General features: G+C 44.1%; 2 protein-coding genes and 1 pseudogene across 4 annotated transcripts in view; 1 reads left to right on the top strand and 2 right to left on the bottom strand.

Moving 5' to 3' along the window:
* Window positions 1-23,305, top strand: part of LARP4 (La ribonucleoprotein 4) — a 218,377-nt gene that overhangs the window by 72,257 nt on the left and 122,815 nt on the right. The gene's annotated exons all lie outside the window — the stretch shown is intronic.
* The window catches only part of FAM186A (family with sequence similarity 186 member A), a gene marked incomplete at its 5' end in the record, with an annotated part of 79,775 nt that overhangs the window by 14,365 nt on the left and 42,105 nt on the right, over window positions 1-23,305 (bottom strand). Inside the window, 9 exons of the mRNA XM_046011822.1 lie at window positions 2,989-4,248; window positions 4,471-4,742; window positions 5,205-5,420; window positions 5,673-5,786; window positions 7,641-8,180; window positions 8,469-9,296; window positions 10,071-12,697; window positions 20,738-20,908; window positions 21,810-22,026. Coding sequence (XP_045867778.1) covers window positions 2,989-4,248; window positions 4,471-4,742; window positions 5,205-5,420; window positions 5,673-5,786; window positions 7,641-8,180; window positions 8,469-9,296; window positions 10,071-12,697; window positions 20,738-20,908; window positions 21,810-22,026 — 6,245 coding nt within the window. The remainder of the gene's footprint in view (window positions 1-2,988; window positions 4,249-4,470; window positions 4,743-5,204; window positions 5,421-5,672; window positions 5,787-7,640; window positions 8,181-8,468; window positions 9,297-10,070; window positions 12,698-20,737; window positions 20,909-21,809; window positions 22,027-23,305) is intronic.
* On the bottom strand, window positions 15,270-15,605 carry LOC123946258 (annotated as a pseudogene).

Here is a 23,305-nt window from a genome sequence, read left to right on the forward strand (position 1 = left end):
AAGTTAGGTAATTTTCTGAAGTTATATAATAAATAAATATCAGATTTGGGAAGCAAACCCAAATCATCTCTATTCCTACAATACCAGTATTTCTCAAAATGTGGACCGTGATCACCTGGACTGAATGAATCATCTGGGCAGAGGTGATGGAGTGGTGGTGGTGCTTATTGAAAAGGCAGATTCCAGTGAAAGTGCAAGTTTCTCCGAAAAAAGAATGTAAATCTCAGTGGCTAAAAACAAAATTTTACTTGTTGCTCATACTACAAATCCATCATGGTTCATCAGGGAGTGAGCTCCATTGTATACTCTCAAGGACACAGGCTGTCTGAAGAACAATCACCTTGAACAATGTGGGTTATGTCAGAGGAAAAGGAGACTCGGGAGGGTCTCAAACTAACAATGACAAGCTCAGCACAGAAATGACATATACCAATTCTGCTTACATTTCATTGAAAAGTCCTGGCAAACAGCACTAATGACTATCACAAAGATTCAGCATCATAATAATAAAACTACAATGAATAATAAAAAATAGAAGTGACCCATCTATATGCAACCAACAAAAAATAATGAAAAGTCTCTATATGGACCTAAATGATACAAGAATCTATGATGAAGGTACATTCAAATCTATAGGGGAAAATGTAGATTATTTTGTAAGTAGTGATGGAGCAACTGGGTAGCCATGTAGAAAAAAGTAACATCCATATCTCTCAACAGAAAGTTGTGAATCAGAGACTTAAATGTTAAAAAAAAAAAAAAAAAAAAGCTAATGACCAACTGTAAAAGTTTCAGAAGAAACCTAGAAAGAATTTTTTATATTTCTCAGAGTGGAGTGGGCCTTTCTAAATAAGGTACAGAATATTTTTGAAAACAGTGAACCTGGGGTGCCTAACTGGCTCATTGGTAGAGCATGTGACTCGCAATCTCAGAACTATGAGTTCAAGCCCCTGTTGAGCATGCAATCCACTTTAAAAAAAAAAAAAACAAACCCCAAAATAAATAATCCCATTAAAAAATGGGCTGAAGGGGGCGCCTGGGTGGCTCAGTGGGTTAAAGCCTCTGCCTTCGGCTCAGGTCATGATCTCAGGGTCCTGGGATCAAGCCCCGCATCGGGCTCTCTGCATAGTGGTGAGCCTGCTTCCTCCTCTCTCCCTCTCTGCCTGCCTCTCTGTCTACTTGTGATCTCTCTCTGTCAAATAAATAAATAAATAAATAAAATCTTCCAAAAAAAATGGGCTGAAGATATGAACAGACATTTTTCCAAAGAAGATATCCAAATAGCTAACAGACACATGACAAGATGCTCAGCATCACTCAACAGCAGGGAAATACAAATCAAAACCACAATGAGATATCACCTCACGCCTGCCCAAATGGGTAAAATTTAGCAATTCAGGAAATAATAGATTTTGGCAAGGATGTGCACAGTTGGTGGGAATGCAAACTGGTGCAACCACGCTGGAAAACAGTGTAGAAGTTCCTCAAAAAGTTAAAAATAGAACAACCCTACCAACCAACAATTGCACTAGTAGGCGCTTACCCAAAGGATAAAACAATAGTAATTCAAAGGGGCATATCCACTATGTTTATTGCAGCATTATCACGATAGCCAAATTATGGCAAGAACTCAAATGACCCTCAACTGATGAATGGATAAAGAAGGGGTGTGTGTGTGTGTGTGTGTGTGTGTGTGTGTGTGATGGAATATTACTCAGCCATCAAAAAGAATGAAATCCTGCCATTTGCAACTATGTGGATGGAACTACAGTGTATTATGCTAAGCAAAACAAGTCAGAGAAAGGCAAATAACATATGATTTCATTCATTTGTGGAATTGAAGAAACAAAACAGATGAACATAGGAGACGGGAAGGAAAAATAAGATGCAGAGAGGGAGGCAAACCATGAGAGAGGCTTAAATATAGGGAACAAACTGAGGGAATGAGGTGGGAGGATGGAGTAATTGATGGGCATTAAGGAGAACACTTGATGTAATGAGTACTGGGTGTTGTATGCAACTGATGAATGACCAAATTCTAATTCTGAAACTAATACTACACTATATGTGAACTAACTTGAATTTAAATAAAATTTTGAAAGAATGAAAAATGAATGAATAAATACATAAATGAAATAAATGTTCTGATTATATCTTGAAGTCTGGTTTTGTACCTTGTTCTAATCCTTAGTTCCCAAATCAATTCAGTCCTCAAAAAATGTAAATTTCATGAGAACAGGGTACTTTACCTGTTATTTGCCTGTTATATATTTGCCTGTTATTCACTGCTGTATCCCTAGTCCCTAATATAATACTTGCCACATTTAACAAATATTTGTTGAATAAATGATATAACTTTTCCTATAATTTATATATAAATAATAATAATCAATAATATTAATAACCTTTTCCAGTACAGGTTTAGTTTGGCATCTTGTAATTTTAGGTAAAAGATATCCCCAAAATAATAATTTGGTAACCTCAAACATAAATGCTAAGGATAACAAGACAATTGTCACTTTCCCTATTTCTGCAATTTTAAAAAATCAGGACCAGGACCTTCCATGTCACTTCAGCAGCAAAGTTGCCATAGCAACAACTTGTATATAACCTGCCATTTCCTGTTTTAAGAATCCTACATCTTCTGGTGAACCCAAGAAGATGAAAGAAATTTAGAATCCTTAGAAGTTTAGAATAATTGGAACCAAGCTTTTAAAGTTGGTATTTTGGAGATCAACCATGATCCACAAAATATATCTTAGTATCTCTGCTAGAGATATAAATGGATGTAATAGATCATGTTACATGACATTTTTATTTCCAAAAAAGTATATCTCCTTTTGGTATCTTAAATAGGCTTCATCCCACAGACCTGTAATATTCTAGAACATCTAATATGACATATGTATATACTTATAGGACAGTGAAGAGAGGATATTTGAAATCAGGACTAAACCAGAAAACTGAACATTCAATATTTACATCTACCTTGCACGCTGGATCAGCCTGTAAGCAATGTACTTGCGGAATAGGTATCCCAGCCGAACTGTGTCTGTATGAAGTGTCTCAATTATGAGATTCCTAGCTGTTGTGTGTAGCTGTGAAGGGAGTCCAGAAGATTTTGTGGCCTGATTTAAGAGTACCAGGTTCTTTCTCTGAGCTTCCACATCAACAAAATACGTCTGCTCTTTGAGCTCTTGAGGAGAGGAAGGGGGCACCATCATCTTGGGTTTCTTGGTAACTGAATCTGAAGTCAGTATCCAGGACTTGTCTATAGGGGGGAACTGGGTTTTCTGGTCCCATTCAGAAGATGAGATCTGTGACGTTTTGGGCAGTTTAGTAAAAAAAGACTTCATGAGAGGGGGAAGGGCCCTCCCACCAACATAAGGGGTTTGTGATACTGGTGTCCTGTAATCGGTGAGATAGGACTGAAATGTTCTATATTGTTCTGTGGCAATAGGATCATGGCATGTCTGGAATTCTTCAGAAATATCAGAGATCCCTGATATTTGGAAGTTCTTAGCAGTAAAAGGGACTGATTTAGATTTTAAAGAAGAAATAATTGCCAATTTTTCCTTACTTTTCTTAGCTATAGAACAGGACATATCTCTCTGGGGCTTTCCAGGGGTTGGGGAGGTCCATAGTGTTGGAGGATGCCCAGGGGTGGGAGGGATCCCCAGTGGGAAAGATTGATGCTGCTCAAGAGTAGAAGAGACTTGTGGATAGAGAGATTGCTCATAGATGGCAGGGAGCTGGAATGCCTGGGGCTTCTCAGAAAGTGTTAAGTGTCTAGGTTCCAGGACGGAAGAAGTCCCAGGAATCAGGGGCTTCCTAGGGGAAAGAGAAGCCAAGAGAGTGGGAAACTGGGCAGAGGAGAGTGGAACTCCAGATATAAGGGGCTGCCTGGGGGCAAGCGGGGCCTCTGATATCAGAGGTAGCTGAGGAGTCCAAGAGTCTCTTAAGAACTTTCTAGAACTAAGAAGGGTCTCCGGTGCAAGCTTCCCAGAGGCCAGAGGCACCTCTGGTGCTACAAACTGAACAGTTTGACCTTCAGAAACCAGGGTCTGTTTGGAGGAAGGAAAAGTCTGTGGTACCAGGAGCTTTCCAGGGTCAGAAGGAATTCTCATTCCTAGCAGTTTCCCAGGGGCTTGGGAAAGAGGAGATGCTGATACCTGCAAAGGAGTAGAAGAGACCTCAAATACAGAGGACTTCTCAGCAATAGGAGCAGATGCTGGGGCCTGCCTAGGACTTGATGTAAAGAATTTCCCAGGGAGGACAGAAGCCTCCAATCTTTGAAAAGATCTAAGACTGGAAGGAGCCAATGTGGGGAACTGCTTTGAAATGTGAGGACCACCTGGTGTAATGGGTTTATCAGTAACAGGAATGATCCCAACTTTCAGGGTACGTTCTAAAGGAGGTTGGGGCCCAAGTGGTGAGGGCTGTTCCCTTGATTGTTGTTCCTCCTCAGACATGAGAATAATACCCATGGGATGGGATTGTCCTGGGATGAAGGGAGCTCCCAAAGTTTGCACTTGCTCAAGGGGAGATTCTATAGCACCGGATTTATCTGAGGTGAGAGGGACCCCTGATTTCTGGAAGTGTTCTGGAGAGAAAGAAACCCCTAATGCTTGAGCCTGTTCTAAGGAGAGAGGGGAACCTAAACCTTGGGTTTGTTCAGGGGTACGAGGGACAGCTGACAACCAGGGACTTTCTGGAGTAATAGAGACCCCCGATTCCCAGGCCTGTGCTACGGTGAGAGGGGACCCCCATGCCTGAAATTTCCCGGGAGTGAGTGTGAAACCCAAGCTCTGGCATTTCTCAGGAGTGAGGGTGACCGCCAGTGCTTTGAACTGGTCAGGGTTAAGAGTGATGCCATTTGCCCGGATCTGTTGAGGGGTGAGAGTGAGCCCCAGAGCCTGGGCCTGCTGAGGGGTGAGAGTGATCCCCTGTGCCTGAGCCTGCTCAGGGGTGAGTGTGATCCCCAGTGTCTGGGCTTGCTGGGGGGTGAGTGTCATCCCCCGTGTCCAGGCCTGCTCAGGGGTGGGAGTCATCCCTAGTGCCTCGTTGAGCTGGGGTGTGAGAGGGATCCCCAGTGCCTGGGCCTGCTGAGGAGTGAGAGTGATCCCCTCTTCCTGGGCCTGCTCAGGTGTAAAAGTGATCCCCAGGGCCAGGGCCTGTTGAAGGGTAAGAGTAATCCCCTGTACCTGGGCCTGCTCAGGGGTAAGCGTCATCCCCAGTGTCTGGGCCTGCTGAGGGGTGAGAGTGATCCCCAGGGCCTGGGCCTGTTGAGGAGTGAAAGTCATCCCCTGTGCCTGGGCCTGCTGAGGGGTGAGAGGGATCCCTAGTGTCTGGGCCTGCTGAGGGGTGAGAGTGATCCCCAGGGCCTGGGCCTGTTCAGGAGTGAGAGTGATCCCCAGTGCCTGGGCCTGTGGGGGGGTGAGAGTGATCCCCTGTGCCTGGGCCTGCTCCAGAATAAGTGTGGTCCCCAGTCCCTGGGCTTGCAGGGGATTGTGTGTCATCCCCAGTGCCTGGGCCTGTTCAGGGGTGAGAGTCATCCCTAGTGCCTCAGCCAGCTGGGGTGTGAGAGTGATCCCCTCTTCCTGGGCCTGCTGGAGTGTGAGAGGGATCCCTAGTGCCTGGGCTTGCTGAGGGGTGAGAGTGATCCCCTGGACTTGGGCCTGCTCAGGGGTGAGAGGGATCTCCAGTACCTGGGCCTGCTGTGGGGTGAGTGTGATCCCTGGTGTCTGGATCTGCTGCGGGGTGAGAGGGATCCCCAGTGCCTGGGCCTGCTGGGGGGTAAGAGTCATCCCCAGTACCTGGGCTTGCTGGGGGATGGGAGTGATCCCCTGTGCTTGGGCCTGTTCGGGGGTGAGCATGATCCTCAATGCCTGGGCCTGTGGAGGGTTAAGTGTGATCTCCTGTGCCTGGACCTGCTCAGGGGTAAGATTGATCCCTAGTGCCTGGGCCTGTTTTGGGGTGAGAGTGATCCCCTGTGCTTGGGCCTGTTCGGGGGTGAGCGTGAGCCTCAGTGCCTGGGCCTGTGGAGGGGTGAGTGTGATCCCCCGTGCTTGGGCTTGCTTAGGGGTGAGGGTGATCCCCAGTGCCTGGGGCTGTTTAGGGATAAGTGTGATCTCCTGTGCCTGGGCCTGCTGAGGGGTGAGAGTGATCCCCTGGACTTGGGCCTGCTCTGGGGTGAGCGTGATCCTCAATGCCTGGGTCTGTGGAGGGGTGAGTGTGATCCCCCGTGCCTGGGCCTGCTCAGGTGTGAGTGTGATCCCCAGGGCCTGGGCCTGCTGAGGGGTGAGAGGGATCTCCTGTGCCTGGGCCTGAGGAGGGGTGAGAGTGACCCCTAGTGCCTGGGCCTGCTGGGGAGTGAGAGTGATCCCCTGTGCCTGAGTCTGCTCAGGGGTAAGAGTGACCCCCAGTGCCTGGGCCTGCTGAGGTGTGAGAGGGATCCCCTGTGCCTGGGTCTGCTCAGAAGTGATAGGGATCCCCTGGGCCTGGGCGTGCTGGGAGATGAGAGTCATCCCCAGTGCCTGGGCCTGCTGAGGGGTGAAAGTGATCCCCTGTGCCTGCTCATCAGTGAGGGTGAACCCCAGTTCTTGGGCCTGTTCACGGGTAAGAGTGATCCCCTGTGGCTGGGCCTGTTCAGGGGTGAGAGTGATCCCCTGTGCCTGCTCATCAGTGAGGGTGAACCCCAGTTCTTGGGCCTGTTCACGGGTAAGAGTGATCCCCTGTGGCTGGGCCTGTTCAGGGGTGAGAGTGATCCCCTGTGCCTGCTCATCAGTGAGGGTGAACCCCAGTTCTTGGGCCTGCTGAGGGGTGAGAGTTATTCCCTGTGTCTGTGCCTGCTCATCAGTGAGGGTGAATCCCAGTTCCTGGGCCTGCTGGGGGGTGAGAGTCATCCCCAGTGCCTGGGCCTGCTGGGAGGTGAGAGGGATCCCCAGTACTTGGGCCTGTGGAGGAGTGAGTGTGGTCCCCCATGCCTGGGCCTGCTCAGGGATGAGAGTGATCCCCTGTGCCTGGGCCTGTTCAGGGGTGAGCGTGATCCCCTCTGCCTGGGCCTGTTCAGGGGTGAGCATGATCCCCTCTGCCTGGGCCTGTTCAGGGGTGAGAGTCATCCCCAATGCCTGGGCCTGTGGAGGTGTGAGTGTGATCCCCTGTGCCTGGGCCTGCGCAGGGGTGAGAGTCATCCCCAGTGCCTGGGCCTGCTGGGGAGTGAGAGTGATCCCCTGTGCTTGGGCCTGTTCACGGGTGAGCGTGATCCCCAATGCCTGGGCCTGTGGAGGTGTGAGAGTGATCCCCTGTGCCTGGGCCTGCTCAGGGGTGAGAGTCATTCCCAGTGCCTGGGCCTGCTGGGGAGTGAGAGTGATCACCTGTGCCTGGGCCTGTTCGGGGGTGAGCGTGATCCCCTCTGCCTGGGCCTGTGGAGGGGTGAGAGTGATCCCCTGTGCCTGGGCCTGTTTGGGGGTGAGCGTGATCCCCTCTGCCTGGGCCTGTGGAGGTGTGAGTGTGATCCCCTGTGCCTGGGCCTGCGCAGGGGTGAGAGTCATCCCCAGTGCCTGGGCCTGCTGGGGAGTGAGAGTGATCCCCTGTGCTTGGGCCTGTTCACGGGTGAGCGTGATCCCCAATGCCTGGGCCTGTGGAGGTGTGAGAGTGATCCCCTGTGCCTGGGCCTGTTCGGGGGTGAGCGTGATCCCCAATGCCTGGGCCTGTGGAGGTGTGAGAGTGATCCCCTGTGCTTGGGCCTGTTCACGGGTGAGCGTGATCCCCAATGCCTGGGCCTGTGGAGGTGTGAGAGTGATCCCCTGTGCCTGGGCCTGTTCGGGGGTGAGCGTGATCCCCAATGCCTGGGCCTGTGGAGGTGTGAGTGTGATCCCCTGTGCCTGGGCCTGCTCAGGGGTGAGAGTCATTCCCAGTGCCTGGGCCTGCTGGGGAGTGAGAGTGATCACCTGTGCCTGGGCCTGTTCGGGGGTGAGCGTGATCCCCTCTGCCTGGGCCTGTGGAGGGGTGAGAGTGATCCCCTGTGCCTGGGCCTGTTTGGGGGTGAGCGTGATCCCCTCTGCCTGGGCCTGTGGAGGTGTGAGTGTGATCCCCTGTGCCTGGGCCTGCGCAGGGGTGAGAGTCATCCCCAGTGCCTGGGCCTGCTGGGGAGTGAGAGTGATCCCCTGTGCTTGGGCCTGTTCACGGGTGAGCGTGATCCCCAATGCCTGGGCCTGTGGAGGTGTGAGAGTGATCCCCTGTGCCTGGGCCTGCTCAGGGGTGAGAGTCATTCCCAGTGCCTGGGCCTGCTGGGGAGTGAGAGTGATCACCTGTGCCTGGGCCTGTTCGGGGGTGAGCGTGATCCCCTCTGCCTGGGCCTGTGGAGGGGTGAGAGTGATCCCCTGTGCCTGGGCCTGTTTGGGGGTGAGCGTGATCCCCTCTGCCTGGGCCTGTGGAGGTGTGAGTGTGATCCCCTGTGCCTGGGCCTGCGCAGGGGTGAGAGTCATCCCCAGTGCCTGGGCCTGCTGGGGAGTGAGAGTGATCCCCTGTGCTTGGGCCTGTTCACGGGTGAGCGTGATCCCCAATGCCTGGGCCTGTGGAGGTGTGAGAGTGATCCCCTGTGCCTGGGCCTGTTCGGGGGTGAGCGTGATCCCCAATGCCTGGGCCTGTGGAGGTGTGAGAGTGATCCCCTGTGCTTGGGCCTGTTCGGGGGTGAGTGTGATCCCCAGTGCCTGGGCCTGTGAAGGGGTGAGAGTGATCCCCTGTGCCTGGGCCTGTTCGGGGGTGAGCGTGATCCCCAGTGCCTGGGCCTGCTGGGGAGTGAGAGTGATCCCCTGTGCCTGGGCCTGTTCGAGGGTGAGTGTGATCCCCAGTGCCTGGGCCTGTGGAGGTGTGAGTGTGATCCCCTGTGCCTGGGCCTGTTTGGGGGTGAGTGTGATCCCCAGTGCCTGGGCCTGCTGGGGAGTGAGAGTGATCCCCTGTGCCTGGGCCTGTTCGGGGGTGAGCGTGATCCCCTCTGCCTGGGCCTGTGGAGGTGTGAGTGTGATCCCCTGTGCCTGGGCCTGCTCAAGGGTGAGTGTGATCCCCAGTGCCTGGGCCTGCTGGGGAGTGAGAGTGATCCCCTGTGCCTGGGCCTGTTCGGGGGTGAGTGTAATCCCCAGGGCCTGGGCCTGCTGGGGGCTGAGTGTGATCCCCTGTGCCTGGGCCTGCTCAGGGGTGAGAGTCATCCCCAGTTCCTGGGCCTGCTGGGGAGTGAGAGTGATCCCCTGTGCCTGGGCCTGTTCAGGGATGAGCGTGATCCCCAGTGCCTGGGCCTGTGGAGGTGTGAGAGTGATCCCCTGTGCCTGGGCCTGCTCAGGGGTGAGTGTAATCCCCAGGGCCTGGGTCTGCTGAGGGGTGAGAGTGATCCCCTGTGCCTGGGCCTGTTGGGGAGTAAGAGTCATCCCCAGTGCCTGGGCCTGTGGAGGTGTGAGTGTGGTCCCCAGTGCCTGGGCCTGCTGGGGGCTGAGTGTGATCCCCTGGGCCTGGGCCTGCTTAGGGGTGAGAGTCATCCCCAGTGCCTGGGCCTGCTGGGGAGTGAGAGTGATCCCCTGTGCCTGCTCATCAGTGAGGGTGAACCCCAGTTCTTGGGCCTGTTCACGGGTAAGAGTGATCCCCTGTGGCTGGGCCTGTTCAGGGGTGAGAGTGATCCCCTGTGCCTGCTCATCAGTGAGGGTGAACCCCAGTTCTTGGGCCTGCTGAGGGGTGAGATTTATCCCCTGTGTCTGTGCCTGCTCATCAGTGAGGGTGAATCCCAGTTTCTGGGCCTGCTGGGGAATGAGTGTGATCCCCAGTGCCTGGGTCTGCTGGGGGGTGAGAGTGATCCCCTGTGCCTGCTCATCAGTTAGGGTGAACCCCAGTTCTTGGGCCTGCTGAGGGGTGAGAGTTATCCCCTGTGTCTGTGCCTGCTCATCAGTGATGGTGATCCCCAGTTCCTGGGCCTGCTGAGAGGTGACAGTGATCCCAAGTTCCTGGGCCTGCTGAGGGGTGACAGTGATGCCCAGTGCCTTGGCCTCCTCAGTGGTGAGACTGATCCCCAGTGCCTGGGCCTGTTTAGGAGTTAGAGTGAGGAACTTTGTGGGAGACTGTCCAGAAACTGGAATGGCCTCGGGTGAGGGTGATTGTGTGGAAGGAGAAGGAGTGATTGGTATAGGGTGCTTCCCATCAGCAAGAATGTCTGATGCCTTAAGATGACTCTGGAACTCTTTTCTTTCATGTAACTGGGGTGCTAGTTTCTGTATGCTCTTCCACAGGGGAGGCAATGTCATTGAAGTTTGGCCGAACATCTTTTCTTGTTCTTCAGAGTTTATCTCATTAATCTTCTTCTGATCATTTGTTTCTTTCTGCCTCTGTCTTTCGTGGTCCTCTACATTTCTCCATGGCTCCTGCTTCTCCTCTTTCTCCCAATTTATTTCCAGCTCCTGATATCTCACTTCCTTCTGAGCATCCTTCTTCTGCTGTCCCTTCTCCTTCTCCAAGGGCACCACTTGTTTTTCCAGTTTTTTATCCCACGCTTCCAGCTGCTGCTGTTTTGGCTTCTGATAATCTTCTTCCTCTTCTCTTTGCGTTTGCTCCTCATCTTGCTCAGTCTGCTTTTTCATCCTCTGTTTTTGCTGCTCCTTCCACATTTTCTGCCACTGTTTCTGCTTCTGTTGTCCTTGCTTTCCTCCCTTCCTCTGGAACCATGACTCTTCCTCCTGCAATTTCTTCCAGAAACTCCCTTCTTGCAACCGATGTTTGAGACGCTTACCAACTCTTTTTTCTGGACCTTCTTGCAAATGTTTCTCCCGCCTTTGTTTTTGCCTTTCCTTGCTGTCTCTCCCTACTGTTGAGACCACTAGAGCATCTCTTTTCCCTTCTAGTTCAGCCAAGATCGTTTGTATTAAATTGTCAGTTAGTGGATCCTTGCTCTTAGATGACAGTAAGGTGCTAATTTCAGACTTTGCACTAGTGGGCGTCTGAAAATGCAATCCTGGCATAAATGAGACTTCTTTTCTTTGTTTCAAAGGTTTCTCTCCAGCCTGTCCTGCACTTTTTATATCTTTGTACTTCCTCAAGGTTTTTGTCACAGTTTCACCTACATTTTGGAAATATTCCTCTATTTTTTCCCTTATGATTCCTAATTTTTCAGCCTCTGGTGTTTTTAATAATTCCTCTTTTGCCACAGTCTTTTTATCCAAAGGCTTTCCTACGTTATCAATTTTCTCTTTTAGGAAGGCCATTACGGCTTTTTGAAATTCTTCTAGGTTACTCTCTTCACTTCTGCCGTCTCGACTTCCTAGAACTCTGGTAGATTCTGAAGTCTCTTCTCTTACCCTAGATTTGGGCTTCACAGGTCTATGAGACTTGACTTTCTTGGTGACTAATATGTCCTCTTCAGGTTTTCCGTCTTTGCTTGTGGTGGTTCCTGGAGAGACATGGTGTTTCTTTCCTTTTGTTTTCACTTTCTCAGAGGAATAACCAAGTTGGGTAAACCCAAATTGCTCTGCTTGGCTGCTCGTCTCACTTTTGCTCTCTTTGTCCATTGACTCAGTCGTGGATTCCTCTTTACTCTCTGAAAAAATCTGGCTTTTGTAATGTGAATACTCAGGTTTGAGCTTTCTGAATTTTTCTGATAAACTACTTGTTCCATTTCTGCCAACTTGGCTTTTTGTGTCAGTAGAAGGGTAATCAGCAGGGACATGTTCACTTCTTGATTTTCTTGATTCAGTGGATGACTTTGATTTGTCCTCAGGAAAGGATTTTATTTCTTTTCTCTTCTTTTCCAGTGACTGTAGCTCCAAATGGTAATCAAGTTTGGTCTCTGAGTCTTTTTCTTTACCTTTATCATCACTCATATTAAATCCAGAGGTCTCATGCATATATGGGCCTTTAGTTTGCTTTTTTTTCTGTGATTGATACTGGTCAGTCCCATCTTTCCTATAGACATCACCTTTCTTCTGTGATATCTTATCTTCAGCAATACCTTCAGAAGACCCTCTTTGCTTTTTTTTAACTGAAAGATATTGCTCTTCAGTTAAATCTGGAGTCATTTCAGCTGGGGCTCTATATGAAATAGTTGAGTCCCACGTGACCCCCAAGCCTTTGGTCCCTTTTGTTTGGGCCTCATCTGTAATATCTTCAAGTTCTTTAACCAAAATATCATCCATATTATCTTCTATGTCAGCTTTGCTAGTGGATGATTGTGAAGAAAGCTCAGGCAACACTTTCAAGGTTGATGTGGGTAATGCTGTACCTACTTGGGCTTCTACAACAATTTTGGACCGAATAAATTGTTCATATTTTTCTTCTGCTTCTTGAAGTTTCTGCTGAAGCATTTCATTTTTTTCACTCAGCTCTCGCATTATCTTCAGGGAGAGCTCTTTTTCTTTTTCACTTGTCTCACTTATATACATATTGGCACTCCGGAGGTTAAAAACTTTTAGTTCATCATTTATTATACTCAAAGCCTTAGAAAGGTTTATTATTGTTGATGATATATATTTAATAGCATTGTTTTCCAATTTATTGAACATCATAGTGTTTATGAGTTCCTGTAGCATATCTTGGATTTCTGAAACCTTTGTATTTGTTGCAAATTCATCACTGATCATCTGATCTGGTCTTAAAGCATGAGCTGTTGCAGGTCGCTTTATAACTCTTTCTTTCCAAGATTTCCATAGAGTACCTCTAGATGCTAAAGGAAAAAAAAAACCCATAAAACATAAAATAATAAGATTGCATTTCTTGTTCTGTGTTGTGCTCTATCTTTGCTAAAACCTAAGGAATTTAGCCAAAATAATAGATAGCTATAAGACAAAGATTCGTCAGAAAGCCTTGGTTCCCCTGGGGCACCTGACTGGTCCAGTCTGTAGAGAGTGTGACTTGATCTTGGAGCTGTGAGTTTGAGCCCCACATTGGGTGTAGAAATCACTTAAAAATAAAATCTTAGGGAGGTGGGATTGGGGGAGGGGGAGCGGGCTATGGACATTGGGGAGGGGAAGCGAACCATAAGAGACTATGGACTCTGAAAAACAACCTGAGGGTTTTGAAGGGTCAGGGGTGGGAGGTTGGGGCAACCTGAGGGTTTTGAAGGGTCAGGGGTGGGAGGTTGGGGGAACAGGTGGTGGGTAATGGAGAGGGCACGTTTTGCATGGAGCACTGGGTGTTGTGCAAAAAGAATGAATACTGTTACGCTGAAAAAATAAATAAAATGAGAAAAAAAAAAAAAATAAAAAAAAATAAAATCTTAAAAAAAAAAAAAGCTTTTCCTCCAAAATAAATAGATTATTTTTAAAAGAATAACTCTTTCCCCACAATCACCTAAAACTTTTGCTTCCAAAGTTTAGTCTTTATTCTTTATTTGTAATCTCAATTTACCTTCAGTTACAAGTTTGGGATTAGCTATAACAAAACTTTCCTTTGGCTTTGATTATGCTTGGTGCTTTCCATTTTCTTTCTTGGGTTACTGTCTTTCCTCACTTTACTGAACCACACTTAATCTTGATTCTTTCAGAAGAGTCAAAAAAGAGCAGACAAAAGTTAAATCTTTGAAGGGGTTTCCAGAATGGCTAAATGAGAAACTCCACACATTTTCCCCTCCAAAAAAAGCAATGATAAAGCTTGGCAAAGCTGCCAAAACCAACCATTTTAGGACTTTGGAAATTGACCAAAGGCATACAACAATTTGGTAAGACTTTATTCAAGAAAAATTACTAAACTTAAGAAAGAGGGGCGCCTGGGTGGCTCAGTGGGTTAAGCCGCTGCTTTCAGCTCAGGTCATGATCTCGGGGTCCTGGGATCGAGTCCCGCATGGGACTCTCTGCTCAGCAGGGAGCCTGCTTCCCTCTCTCTCTCTCTACCTGCCTCTCTATCTACTTGTGCTCTCTCTCTGTCAAAAAAATAAATAAAATCTTTAAAAAAAAAAAAAAAAAGAATGGGGGAAGTCTGTGATGTTTTTAGCCTGGAGCTTCTTCTGTCTCTAACTCCCCCAGCCAGTGGCCTGGGTGTCCTACTGAAGCAAGGCAGGCCGAACAGATTGACAGCTCTACTACCTAAGGGGGCTGATTCGATGTGGAATAAAGCAGGGAAAAAACCATGCTTAGGGGCATCTAAAATAATACTTCCTTAACCCATACACAGACCCATTAGCAAAGAATAGAGACTTACTGAATCAGTCAGGATCCCTTAATCATTGGCCAATTATTGACCACTAAGCTATGCTGACCCAAAAGTGACCCCTAGGAATTCAGGCCTTAAAATAAAAACAAAAAGAATAAAAGAATAACTGAGCAGTGATATCAGTGACTGCACATTGTTGGGGAGACAGACTCCACTGAATTAGTCTAGAGAAGTCACTAAAAAACAAACCAAAAAAGTGACAAAAAGAAACTCTGGAGGTTATGGGGAAAATCAGAATCTAAAGTTGCTGTAATTTTAGGGGCACCTGGGTGGCTCAGTCAGTGGAATGTTTGTCTGCCTTCGGCCCTGGTCGTGATCTCAGGGTGCTGAGATCAAGCCCCGCATTGGGCTCCCTGATCAGCGGGGAGCCTGCTTCTCCCTCTGCCCCCACCTCCTGCTCATGCGCTCGCTCGCTCTCTCTCTCTCTCTCTCTCAAATAAACATATAAAATCTTAAAAAATTTAAAAAATAAAGTTGCTATAATATGTTATCTAAAATGTCCACTTTTTTTAGAGGTGGGGAGGGTCAAAGGGAGAGACTCTCAGGCAGGCTCCCTGCCCAGTGAGGAGCCTGACATGGTGCTTGGTCTTACAACCCTGAGATCATGATTTGAGTTGAAATCAAAAAGAGTCAAGCACTTAATTGACTGAGCCACCCAGGTGCCCCTAAAATGCCCAGTTTTTAACATAAAAGGAGCATGCAGAGAAACAAAAGTACAACCTATACACAGAGGATAAAAGCAGTCAATAGAAATTTTCTCAGGGATTGGGAGGGGAGCAGATGTTGCACTTACCAGAAAAAGACTTTGAAAGAAGAATTATAACTATGTTCAAAGAACTAAAGGAAGCCAAATTTTAAAATAAAGGAAAAATACAGTGGCAATTATCATCAAATAGAGCACATCAGTAAAGAGATGGAAATTAGAAAAACCAAGTGGAAAATTTGGACTTGCAAAGTGCAATAATTGAAATGAAAAATTTACCGAAAGGTCCCAATAGTAGATTTGAAATGGCGGAAGAAAATAACCAGCAAATTTGACACCAGATTAGTAAAGATTGTCTAATCTGAAGACCAGGGAGGAAAAAGAATTTTTTTCCAGGTTCATAATTTATTGTACAAATTGAATATCACATGATGAGCTGACAAAAGCTTCTCCAGGCATGGGAACTTAACAGATGAGGTACAAGTTAAAATCTGTTTATGTTGCTTTCATGGCTGGTGTTTTTTTTAGACCTTAACTTGAAGTATAAGATCATCAAAGCAGTGCCTCCATATGTGGCCAGTACACATTTCATTCTACCTGTGAGAGTATAAGAGTTGAAATATTTTTTGATACCAGTGAAATGGAATTAGGCATCAGCTTCTGGACCTGCCATGATTTCAATCTTGCAGAAGACACCAATTCCGCGGGTTGTGTCCTTCAACGTACCGGAAAAAGAATTTTTAAAAAATGAACAAAGCCTCAAAGACCTGTGGGACACCATCAAACATACTATTGTACAAGTGATAGAAATCCCAGAAGAAGAGGAGAGAGAGAGGGGCATTAAAAATATTGAGGAAGGGTGCGTCTGGGTGTCTCAGTAGGTTAAAGCCTCTGCCTTCAGCTCGGGTCATGATCCCAGGGTCCTGGGATCGAGCCCCGCGTCGGGCTCTCTGCTCAGCAGGGAGCCTGCTTCCCTTCTTCTCTCTCTCTGTTTGCCTCTCTGCCTACTTGTCAAAAAAATATATATATATTGAGGAAGTATGGGCTTCTGGGTGGCTCTTTCGGTTAAGCATCTGCGTTCAGCTCGGGTCATGATCTCAGAATCCTAGGGTTGAGCCCCGCATCAGACTCCCCTATTCAAGGGGAGCATTTGCTTCTTCCTCTCCCTCTACCCCCCAATCTTAAAAAACATACTGGGGAAATAATTATGGCCAAATCATCTCGAATTTGATGAAAAACATTAATCCTCACATTCAGGAGGCTCATTGAACTGTAAGTAAGATAAACATTAAAAAGATCCATACCTAGATACATCATAGTCAAATTATTGAAAGCTACACAAAGAGTCTTTAAGGAAAAAAGAAAAAGACTTATCACAATCAAAGGAGACTCAAATATCAAAGTACAGGGGAACCACAGTCAATTTAACAGCTTACTACTTATTAGAAACAATAGAAGCCAGAAAACAGTGAGATGACAGATTCAAAGTGCTGAAAGAATAATTCTGCTAACCAAGAATTCTATATCCAGGACAACTACTCTTCAAAAAATGAAGGTAAGACATCCATTCCCTGAAATAACACTTTTCCCGAAGTAGCATGTACATGCAACTCTCATAACCATCCTCATTGCATGTGTCTTTTAACAATTCCCTAAATGCATTACAGATTTCTATTCAATCCATTCCCTGAAATAATACTCTTCTCAAAGTAGTATGCATATACAGTTCTTGTAACCATCCTTTTTTTTTTTTAAAGATTTTATTTTTTTATTTGACAGAGAGAGATCACAAGTAGGCAGAGAGGCAGGTGGGGGTGGGATGGGAAGCAGGCTCCCTGCTGAGCAGAGAGCCGGATGCAGGGCTCAATCACAGGACCCTGAGATCATGATCAGAGCGGAAGGCAGAGGCCTAACCCACTGAGCCACCCAGGCGCCCTTCTTGTAACCATTCTTATTACATATGTTTTCATTTCATTTTATTTTTTTTAAAGATTTTGTTTATTTATTAGACTGACAGAGATCACAAGTAGGCAGAGAGGCAGGCAGAGAGAGTGAGAAGCAGGCTCCCCGCTGAGCAGAGAGCCGGATGTGGGGCTCAGTCCCAGGACCCTGAGATCATGACCTGAACCAAAGGCAGAGGCTTAACCCACTGAGCCACCCAGGTGCCCCATTACATATGTTTTTAAACAGTTCTCTAAATATATTACATTATTCATGGAAATAACACACTTCTGTCAAAGTAACTTGCAGTGAACACTCATATCCATAGTTAATGCATGTGTTTTCAACACTTCTCTGAATGTGTTATAGAATGTCTATTACAGTCATTCTCTGAAATAACTATTTTTCAAAGGACCATGCATGTACAATTAACTTTTTAAATGAAGATAAGAAATAAGACATACAGATGACAACTAAGGATATGAAAAGATGCTCAGTGTTGTCTGTCATTAGAGAATTGCAAACTGGTGAAGCCACTCTGGAAAACAGTACAGAAGTTCCTCAAAAACTTAAAAATAGAACTGCCCTACTATCCAGCAACCATACTACTAGGCACTTATCCAAAGGATACAAAAATAGTGATTTGAAGGGGCACATGCACCATGATGTTTATTGCAGCATTATTGACAATAGACAAATTATGGAAAGAGCCCAAATTTCTGTCAACTGATGAATGGATAAAGAAGATGTGGTATATAGTATACAATGCAATATTACTCAGCCATCAAAAAGCTTGCTCCCCCTCCCCCCGCCTGCCTCTCTGCCTACTTGTGATTTCTGTCTGTCAAATAAATAAAATCTTTAAAAAAATTTTTTTTAAAAACCAATGATTATGAAACTATATTGTTGGGTTTATGGTACATATATTGTTGGGCTTATGATACATACATGTAATATATATGACAGCACAAAGGAGGGGAAGAGAATGGAGCTATTGGAGCAAAGATTCTATATTTTGCTGGTATTAAGTTAATACTAATCTTAAATAGTGATAATTGTGATAATTTATGATATATACGGCAATCCCTTAGAGCAACTACAAGGAAATTACTCCAACAATATAGGGGAAAAATGGAATTAAAATGGGACAATAGGGGTGCCTGGGTGGCTCAGTGGGTTAAAGCCTCTGCCTTCAGCTCAGGTCATGATCCCAGGGTCCTGGGATCGAGCCCCGCATCAGGCTCTCTGCTTAGCATGGAGCCTTCTTCCTCCTCTCTCTCTCCCTCTGCCTGCCTCTCTGCCTACTTGTGATCTCTGTCTGTCAAATAAATAAATAAAATCTTTAAAAAAATTAATTAAATGGGACAATAAAAAATATTTGTTTAACACAGAAGGTAGTAAAAGAAGAACAGGGGAACAAAAGAGATGAGACATGAAAAACAAAGAGCAATGTGGTGGGTGTAAATCCAACCATATCAATAATTACATTAAATATGAATGAATCAAACACTCCAATCATAAGTGAAAGATTGCCAAATTTTATGTGTGTGTATGTGTTGTGTGTATTTATTTATTTACTATATATTTATAATATATATAATATATGCTTAACTTTTTGTTAAATTTGCTATAAACTCAGTTTACTAAATTTACTATAATATATATATGTATTTTTGTGTGTGTGTGTGTATATATATATATATATTTCGAAGCTGACAGGATCCAATTATAAGCAACACATAAGCAACACATCTTTGAGTCAACCTTACAAACAGTAACCACAGGGGAGCTGGAGAGAATATACTTATATCAAACACAATAGACTTAAGACAAAAAATGTTTCTAGAGACAATGAGGGACATTTTATAATAATAATAATAATAATAATAATAATAAGCTCAGTTCATCAGGAAGCTATCACAATTATAAACATAATATACACCCAATAACAGAGGCTTAAAATACAGGAAGCAAAAACTGGCAGAATTAAAAGGAGAAATAGACAACTCAGTAATAATAGTTGGAAAGTTCAATATCCCACTCTCTATAATAGAACAGCTAGACAGAAAATCAGCAAGGATATATTTGAAGACTAAAACAATAATATAAATCAACTATAGAAACTCCACCCAACAACAGCTAAATATATATTCTTTTCAAGCACACACAGAACATTCTCCAGGATAAACTATATGGTATGCTATAAAGCAAGTAACGATAAATTTGAAAGGATTGAAAGAATGCAAGGTACATTCCCCAAAATACCTTGCAATGGATTGATAGATAATATATATTTTCCTAGTGGTTCTGCTTCTCTGGTTGAACATTGATTGATACAAGTTTTTAATACAACACTAAAACCATGATCCATAAAAGAAAACATTGATAAATTGATTTGACTTCATCAAAATCAAACACCATTGGGCTTCAAAGACCCCATCAAGAAAGTGAAAAGACAAACCACAAATTGAGAGAAAATATTTGAAAATCACATTTTTAAAAAGATTTTATCTATTTATTTGAGAGAGCAAGAGAGTGAGAACACAAGCAGTGGGAGGAGCAGAGGGAGAGGGAGAAGCAGACTCCCCACTGAGCAGGGAGCCCAATACAGTGCTCATTCCCAGGATCCTAGGATCATGACCCAAGCCAAAGGCAGATGCTTAACAAACTGAGCCACCCAGGCACACTGAAAAGTCACATGTCTGATAAAGGACTTGTATCCAGAATATATAAAGGACTCTTAAAATTCTACAAAAAATGGGTAAATATTTGAGTAATCATTTCATCAAAATAAATGATGAAATTTAATGATAAATAATAAATGATAATAAATGATGAAATTAGCCATAAGAATGGCTAATAAGCACCTGAAAAGATGCTCAACATCATTAGTCTTTAGGGAAATGCAATTTAAAACCACAATGGGATACCACTTCACACCTCTTAGAAAGATTATACTTAAAAAGATCATGACAAGTGTTATTGAAGATGTGGAGAAATCAAAACCTTAATACATTGCTGATGGAAATGTAAAATGGCATTGTCACTTGGGCAATAAGTTAACAATTTCTTAAAAAGTTAAGCATAAGCTTACCAGCAATTGATAAATGACCCAGAAATTCTACTCCTGGGTATCAACCCAAAAGAAATGAAAACATATGTCCACACAAAGACTTATACAAGTGTGTTCATAGTGGCATTCATAAAAGTCAAATGTAGAAACATTCCAGTGTCCATGAACTGGTGAGTAGGTAAGCAAAATGTGGTATATGCAAATAGTGAGATACAATTGGTAATAGAAAGAATAGGATACCACTGAGGTATCCTTTAACGTGGCTGAATTTCAAAACCATTATGTTAAGTAAAAGAAACCAGATATTTTATTTTATTTTTTTTTATATTTTTTTTATTTATTTGACACAGAGAGAGATCACAAGCAGGCAGAGAGGCAGGCAGAGAGAGATGGGAAACAGGCTCCCCACTAAGCAGAGAGCCACATGTGGGGCTCAATCCCAGGACCTTGAGATTATGACCTGAGCCGAAGGCAGAGGCTTAACCCACTGAGCCACCCAGGTGCTCCGAAACCAGATATTTTTTTAAAAACACATATAATATGATTCCATCTTATCAAACATCCAAAAAAGGCAAACCTATTGAAACGAAATAGATTGGTACATGTCTGGGACTGAAGTGGGAATGAGGATTGACTGCAAGTTGGCATGAGCGATATTTATGGGATGAAGGAAATGTTCTAAAATTGAATTGTAGTGAGAGTTACACAACTCTAAATTTACTAAAAGTCATTGAATTGTACACAACATATGTGAATTTTATGGTATGTAAATTGTACCTTAATAAACCCATTTTTTAGAAAAAGTCAAATCTGTTTCCAATGTCTTCAAACACACTTACTTGTTTTTTTCCTTTGTCTCTTCTTTTCTTCAAACAAAAATACACTAATTCTACACAGTAACTTGACATTGTTCTCAATAGCTTTGAACATTTCTGGTAAAAACTCCATTCGTGCTATCCAGTGGTGGTGTTCCTCAATATCAATTGCAGTCATCTCAGACAAAATTGAATCTTGAAGAGAGTAAAAAAAATTATAAAATAATTATAACTATATAAGTTTATAATATTGGCCAACTACTCCATATTATAGTATTAGGGAATGTAGGTATCTCATACTTATTGCTATTCTGAAGCTTTTCTCTATGAAGAAATGAAAAAGAGACTTGGAATAGAAACCTGAACAGTAAATCTTGGACATGAAAATACTCTGGTATCTAAAAATGTGAGCATGTGTTTTAATATTGAGGAACTAAATCCAATTAACTCCTTTCATAATTTATCTAGTATTTTAAAAACCCTCATTACATGATATTTCTTGCAACTAAATGATATTACCTTTTTTATATTCTAAGGTTATTCATTCTTTCATTCAACTAATGTCTCTTTTGTCATGTATTGTTTTAGATGCTGAGGGTACAGCACTAAATTAAATTCCCTGACTTTATACTACTTGCATTCTAGTGGAAGGAGATAGACAAAAATTAGTTATATAGTATGTCAGATGGTAAGAAATGCTACAGATGAAAATAAAGAGTAAAGAGAAATGGACAGTGTCAAGGAGTAGGGAATGGAGATGGTCAGAGAACATATCATTTTAAAGTGAGATATAAGCAGAGGATGAGCCACATGCCTACTTGTGGACAGTGTTCCAGGCAAAGGAATAGTAAGTATAAAAACACTGGGCAGGGGCATGCTGGCATGCTTGAAGAAAAGCAAGGAGTCCAGAATAGCTGGCATTGAGTGAGCAGGACTATATTTTTCTTATTTTATGCTTACTGGAACAGTGGATAACTGTTTTCTCAATAACCTCCTTAGTTTTCTTTCTTATTAATCCTTTATAATTTATAGATCCTGTTCTCTAGCTTTTTCATCAACTTCATGGTTTTCCTTTGAGCCACCTCTGGAAACTTACTCCATTCTTCCAACCAGGCCAGTATGTACACAAGAGTCTTTTCTCTAATTTCAGCATTCTTAGCACATGTAAATATTTTTTCCATGAAATTTACTCTCCGTTTCTTATATTCTGTAATGGATATTTTTCTTCCAGAGTGCACATTCTCATCAAGAGTGTAGCGATGTATTATCCGCTGTACATTAAGCATTATGTCAGCCAGCTGCATGTTAATGGCCTATAAGAATAAGAAGGGGGATATATTAATAAATTCTCAATTTGTTGACTTAATTGAACATCTGTTCATTAAAAACTCTCAACAAAGTGGGTTTAGAGGGACCATACCTCAATATAATAAAAGCCATATATGAAAACCCACAGTCACCATTATATTCAAAAGTGAAAAATGGCTTTTCCTCTAAGATCAGGAATAAGACAAAGATGTCCACTCTCACCACTTTTATTCAACATAGTACTGGAAGTCTTAGCCACAGCAATCAGACAAGAAAAAGAAATGAGGCACCTATATTGATAAGGAAGAAATTAGACTGTCACTATTTGCAGATGACATGAAACTATATATAGAAAGCCTTAAAGACTCCACCAAAAAAGCTATTAGAAGTACTAAATGAACTGAGTAAATTTGCAGCATACAAAATTAATACCCAGAAAATGGTAACATTTATATAAACTAATAATGAAGTAGCAGAAAGAGAGATAAGAAAACAGTCCCATTTTACAATTGTGGAAAAGAATAAAATACCTACGAATAAATTTAATCAAAGAGGTGAAAGAAGTTTTTATTCTGAAAACTTTATTTTTTTAAAGATCTTATTTATTTATTTGACAAAGATCTCCAGTAGGCAGAGAGGCAGGCAGAGAGAGAGGGGAGGAAGCAGGTTCCCCACTGAGCAGAGAGCCCAATGCAGGGCTCGATCCCAGGACCCTGAAACCACAACCCGAGCTGAAGGCAGAGGCCCAACCTACTAAGCCACCCAGACACCCCCTATTCTGAACTTTAAAATATTCATGAAATAAATTGGTGGCACAAATAAATGGAAAGATATTTCATGTTCATGTATTGGAAGAGTTAATATTGTTAAAATGTCCATACTACACAAGCAGTCTACAGAGTCAGTTCAGTCCCTATCAAATAACAATAGCATTTTTTTTTTTTTTTGGAGATTTTTGATGACTGTTTCAATCTCCTTACTGGTTATGGGTCTGTTCAGGTTTTCTATTTCTTTTTTTTTTTTTTATATTTTATTTATTTATTTGACAGAGAGAGAGGTCACAAGTAGGCAGAGAGACAGGCACAGAGAGAGGAGGAAGCAGGCTCCCTGCTGAGCAGAAAGCCCAATGTGGGGCTCCATCCCAGGACCCTGAGATCATGACCTGAGCCGAAGGCAAAGGCTTAAACCGCTGAGCCACCCAGGCATCCCAGGTTTTCTATTTCTTCATGGTTCAGTTTGTGGTAGTTTATCTGTCTCTAGGAATGCATCCATTTCTTCCAGATT

The sequence above is a fragment of the Meles meles genome, chromosome 7, assembly GCF_922984935.1.
Source record: "Meles meles chromosome 7, mMelMel3.1 paternal haplotype, whole genome shotgun sequence".
NCBI lineage: Eukaryota > Metazoa > Chordata > Mammalia > Carnivora > Mustelidae > Meles > Meles meles.